The sequence below is a fragment of the Elaeis guineensis genome, chromosome 5 (assembly GCF_000442705.2).
Source record: "Elaeis guineensis isolate ETL-2024a chromosome 5, EG11, whole genome shotgun sequence".
Classification (NCBI taxonomy): domain Eukaryota; kingdom Viridiplantae; phylum Streptophyta; class Magnoliopsida; order Arecales; family Arecaceae; genus Elaeis; species Elaeis guineensis.
The window spans coordinates 35633419-35639246 of NC_025997.2; the positions used below are offsets into that span (position 1 = coordinate 35633419).

General features: G+C 39.1%; 1 protein-coding gene across 1 annotated transcript; it reads left to right on the forward strand.

Moving 5' to 3' along the window:
* Positions 1–4919: 4919 nt before the first annotated feature.
* Positions 4920–5828, forward strand: LOC140857987 (putative glucan endo-1,3-beta-glucosidase GVI). The gene is made up of 3 exons (XM_073257390.1): positions 4920–5041; positions 5130–5265; positions 5460–5828. Exons 1-3 carry the CDS (start codon positions 4920–4922, stop codon positions 5826–5828), a joined length of 627 nt encoding a protein of 208 aa, XP_073113491.1.

The following is a 5828-nucleotide window of genomic DNA, read 5'->3' on the forward strand; positions in this document are numbered from 1 at the left end:
GGGTGTTATGCTAGCTTGAGAGATTCACAACCTCATACGGAGGATCTAAACTGTTATGAAATTATAGAGAAGATAGTCATCTTGGACTATTATTCTAAAAGGAGGGTTGCATTGATGAAATGCGATTGATTTGACACCTTATTTTAGTTAGGGATGAAGACTGATAGTGCGATTTTACTCTTGTCAACATGCAACGCTATCTCCACACTGAAGAACCATATATACTTGCCTCCCAAGCTAGTCAAGTCTTCTACATTAGTGATCCCTTAGAGCCTGAATGAGATGTTGTTGTGAGAATGGTGCCTAGACATATCTTTGATAATATCGAGGTTGACGATGATATTGGACCATGCATACAAAGTTTTTCTTTAGGATAAAACTTATCTGATGTTGTCGAGATCTCAAATATATTTGTCAGGAGTGATGGTGATGTCTACATTGTAGATGCCAGTAGGTGATGAGTTCAACATCCTAGTATAAATATTAAAGTTTATTTATTGATGCTCTACTAATATTATTGTTCAATAACATATTATATTTGTTAATATTCAGTAATGTTGCAGGTCATGATAGCACCAAAATACCATCTAGCTTTTACCCCCATCCCTCAGCGGGCTATACAGAGCTCGCATCTGAGCCGCTACTAGAGCATACTCCATCTACCACCGCATCTGCTTCGGCTTCGCAGGCACATACTCCTCCCACCGGCATATTTGAGCCTCCATCATCAGTCACATCTCTAGCACATACTCCACCCACCGATGAGGCTCTACTGGTATCCACGTCACACGATCCCAGTGAGAGAAGATTTTTATTACGTCAAATATTTATTTATTTATTGTATAGTTATTGCACACTCTTACATATTTGTAATATATTTTCATTGCACATGCATCATCCAGTAGGATATTTGGTGGTCTCACATGCATGCCTCATGTGTGGATCTGGCAGCATCAGGTCATGGTGGAGTACGATCGGAGAGGAGGCTAGTAGGGGAGACTGCACGAGAGATGCATTCTTTTTTTTGGAGTACTTGTGAGGTGATCCGACATCATTCTCGTACTGTCTGTAGACTGACGATTAATGGACCCTTGGGTTAAGGAACAGATGTGGGAGGAGATTTGGGTAATTGTATCTTAATTATATATTTGCATGTGATATGTTTATACTATGTTTGATTAGAATAATTTCATAATTGACTTCTGATAATTTTATGCAGAGGAGGTACGACTTCTTAGATTATGAAAGACTCGAAATGTTTGACTGTAAAAGATTGGAGAGTTGTACCAGAAGTACAAGGTCCAACTCTACAAAGGGTGGCTAGAGCACCGTAAAGACACTAAGGAAGAGCTTGATCTTTGGATCCAGAACTGTCCCTTGAGTCAGTGAGAGGGGCTGGTTAGGTATTGGAGGAGCCAGTACTTTCAGATTTAATTTATAACTTATGAGTTTTTCATTACACTGACAGTGGTATTTGATTTTAACTTATGTGATTTAAATACTTTTTAGACTGCATCCCATCAAAATCGAGAGAATCAAGCTGCTCAGGAGTGCATGCACACTCTCAATCGTGAGTCTATGGCCAGTCGTGTGCATAGAGAGGTAATGAATTCTGACCCTTTAGTTTATAAGTTATTGAATTATTATTTCTTGCATGTTTCTAATAAGCTAATTGATAGTTATAGCTGATGAGAGAAGAGATGATGTCCAACCACAGCGCCATCTTTCGATCAAGTCGTACGGACAAGAAGGACAGGCCGATGAACACTGCGATCAAGAGGATTTTTGTAAATAATAACTAGAGTATGATTAGCATGATTAGTATTATAGCATTTCTTATGAGATTTTATTTGAATTTGCAATTACAAAAGTAGTTAGATGTGCTTGCAAGCGAGGGTCCAAACACCTCTAACCCCCATGATAATTTGTCTCGGGTCTTGGGACCTGAGCACTCTGGGAGGATTCGTTGCAGGCCCAGACATACATTGATGAGCTACTAATCTGAGGCAAGCATCTCCTCATATACTTTCGGGGTTGTCAGTCGGGAGCAGCTTGATGAGGCCTTGGCACAGACAACTCAAGCTCAGGAGCACACATCTCAAGCTGAGGAGCGTGCATCTCAGCTATAGAGCATCATATCTGCTATGGTGACACAGCTCTCTGCTCATCTTGGAGCTGATTTTTTGAGTATTCAGAATATGTTAGCTAGCATTTCAGCTCTAACCTCTTCAGCTTCTGCTCTTGTCCCTCCAGCTCCTGCTACAGCCCCTCCCAATCCAGCTTCAACCTCTTCTTGTGATGATGAGATGCTTGGAGAGGAGGATTTTGATTTTGGAGATTTTTGATGTATTTTATTTTTATTTAAAAAATATTATAATATAATTTGATCAGTAATATAATTTGAATATTTGAGATATATTTTTGTATTATTATTGAGTTTTATGTAAAATTTTTGATTCTTGCAAGTTTTAGTTTGAGTAATTAAATATTGAACTATATTTATCAGGTAAAAAATAACAAATTTAAGTAGATGGAAAGTTACTAACTACAGAAAAGGGCTACGACAGTGGTTGTGCAAAAAAATTGCTGTCATAGCCTACGGCAGTGGTTGCACAATCGCTGTTGTATTTGTACCAATCGCTATCATGATTCCGTGCCAACCACTGCTATAGATCTATGATAGTGATTGACAAACCACTTTCAAAGATCTATAGCAGCAATTGCACAATCACTGTCGTAGTCTATGATAGCGGTTTCTTAACCACTGCTATATAATTTAAAACAATGGTTGCCAAACCGCTGCTATAGAAGCTATAGCAATGGTTGAATTACCACTACTATGATGCTATAGCAGCGGTTATCTAACCGCTACGATAGCCTCTATGGCAAGGGTTAAAAAATTGCTGCTATATTATAAGCTATAGTAGCTATTGAATAACCACTGCTATAGCTAAAATATGAAAGCGGTTATATCAACCACTGCAATAACTGCTACCATAGACCTATGGCGATGGTGATGTGGCAGCGGTTGAGGAACCACTATCGTAGGCTATGACAGCGATTTTTTTGGCTACAGTAGCAGTTCACAACCACTGTCGTAGCCCTTTCCTGTAGTAGCGTATGGTGGCAGAAGCGATGGCTTACCTCATGTTGCTATCAAAAGCAGGCTAGAGGTCTGGCCATCCTCATTTGAGGGAAGGGAACAATGGCATATGCTAGGATGACCATCGGATGAGGGCTGGAGGAATGACCCAATTAACTTCAATAGAGAGAGGGAGGATGGTTGTGGGAGAACCACTGTTCATCCTCTCCCTCATCTTCTTTTATATTTATTTATTTATTTTATTTAGCAATTATTTAAGATCTTAACTACAAGAAAATTAATTATTAGCGATGGCATTTAGCCGTTGCTAAAAAAGAATATTCTTGTAGTGCTTTCAAAAATAAATAAATAATAAAATGTCACAAATCCTCTATGAAAATTGGAAATGGGTCCAGATCATGACAACTCCAGTCACTAGAAACTAGTCAGGGTGGCCAATTAGATCTACATCCATGAAATCTTTATATGGACACAAGGCTTAAATCTTCAAGCCAAATAACCGATATAGCTCTGATACACAATATTAAAACATTATGAGATATGGAGGAGCTATCAATGCCATCTAGGATCTCTTGAATCACCTATCTACAACCATGAGAAAACGTGCTAGGTGTGCTTCTCGATTTTCACAAACAGCACCCTAGTTTTTCAATTCCAACTCTGAATATTCTCGATTGAAGGACCTCACAAGCTTTTGGGTGAGTTGGGGACTAAGTCTATAAGAGGTATCATTTTATAATGTGCCTCATCAATACTAAATCAGTCATAAAAATTAGAAGATGGGCATTATCCACATTGGTTGGGTAGAGTTCAACTTTTTGACAATAACCATCAAATATATCCTTGTCACTTTATTAGAGGTTTATCATTATTGATTTAAAACATATAAAATAAATTCTGATGCACATTAGTATGGGCCACATCTGGGTAGGATTAATTGGATAAATTTCAACAATTATAACATAGCTCCACTTTCCATGCATATAGTCATGTGATGTACTCTTTTCATATCAAACCAATCATGCCAATGGTGTAATAGTCAGTAGATGGATATTAAGTTGTTAAACAAATTGGCAATAGCTTTAGGTGTCATACACTTGTCAGCTGAGAGCTATACTTGGAATCCTTTATACTCTTTATGAAGATGAAGCCATGCACCCAGTATTTGCTGATAGGCAGAAAGGAAGCCTTCCATGAAGATCTGTTCACATTGCACTTGCAAATGTAAACATGATGCGGTATGCCCAATCATCATATATATCAGAAACATCATCTCTTATTTGATATGGATAATGCATGACATGTTTACCAAAACAGAGAGATGATGCATCAAGATAGGATTGTGCAATTCTGATTAGGTCTCTGATACATTCGCACCAAAAATGAACATTTACCATATATTGAATCTTGGATATCTTATAAAAATGGGGACATGGTCTCTCTTCTAAACAAACCATCAAGCAAATTTCTTCCAGAGTTCTCTCGATCTCTTTACTGGACCTTCTTAGTTATTTTGTTTACGTAGGATTAGGTAAGCTTAGTTATCTCTCTCTTTCTCTGTTTGTCCCTCTCTCCCTCCCTCCTCTGTTTTTATTGTATGACATATATAGGTTCCATTTTTCTGGTATTACACATGTTTCATCTCTTCCTCACACGAGCTTATGTTTTTGATTTTCTCTTAGTTTCATGTATGTTCCATGCTTCAAATTGACTAGAGAGTTATGGAAAGGAGTTAGTCATGTAATGTTTCTAATTTGTTGATAGGTAGAATTGGTGACCGATAACTAACAAAACAGCTCAAGGGTGATAGCGGTACATGGGAGAGATGGAAACAATGTTGAATCTGTTTGTTGCTACTTTCAGTCTTCTCATCTCAAGTGTTGGTATTCTTGCCGGTATTTTACTGAACTTTACGGACATTGGTATATGGCAGGCAAGGTAGATTAATAATATTATATGATCCCGATATACCCCTCTATTTGCAGCTTATAGGTTATCTATAAAATGCAATTTGTCACCATTGTAGTATATATACCTATAAACTATGCCATAAAATTTTTGAGATTAGTTCATGTGAAAGATTGGTGATCAATGGTGCAGGAGCTCAAGGCATTGGCATAAACTACGGCTTGCTAGGCAATAACCTCCCCTCACCAAACAAAGTGATAGGTCTCTTAAACTCTTGAAACATCAAATTGGTCCGCCTCTTCGACCCAACCCTGCCGTCCTTACCAACCTCCACAAATTTGGCATTGAGGTCGTACTCGGCACCCTCAACAATGACCTCGAGAGACTTGCCAACAACCAAACATTCGCTAGCACCTAGGTCCAAAACAATGTAATTCCCCACATCCAGGCCGGCACTAGCTTCCGCTATATCACCGCTGGCAATGAGGTCATTCCTGGCGACCTCGTCAGTTTTGTCCTCCCTGCCATGAAAAATCTCGACACTGCTCTCACCGATGCCAAGCTCAACATCCCCATCTCCACCATCATTGCTACTGATGTCCTCGGCATGTTATTCCCACCTTCCCAAGGCGTATTCTCCGAAGCATCATCCACCGACATGACCGACATTGCAGGATTCTTGGTGTCCAAGAAGACACCACTCTTTGTCAACGTGTACCCATACATTGCATATGCCAACCAACCAAAGGACATGCAGCTCAACTATGCACTCTTCATAGCAAACGGCACGGTGGTCGTTGACGGTTCATTGAACTAA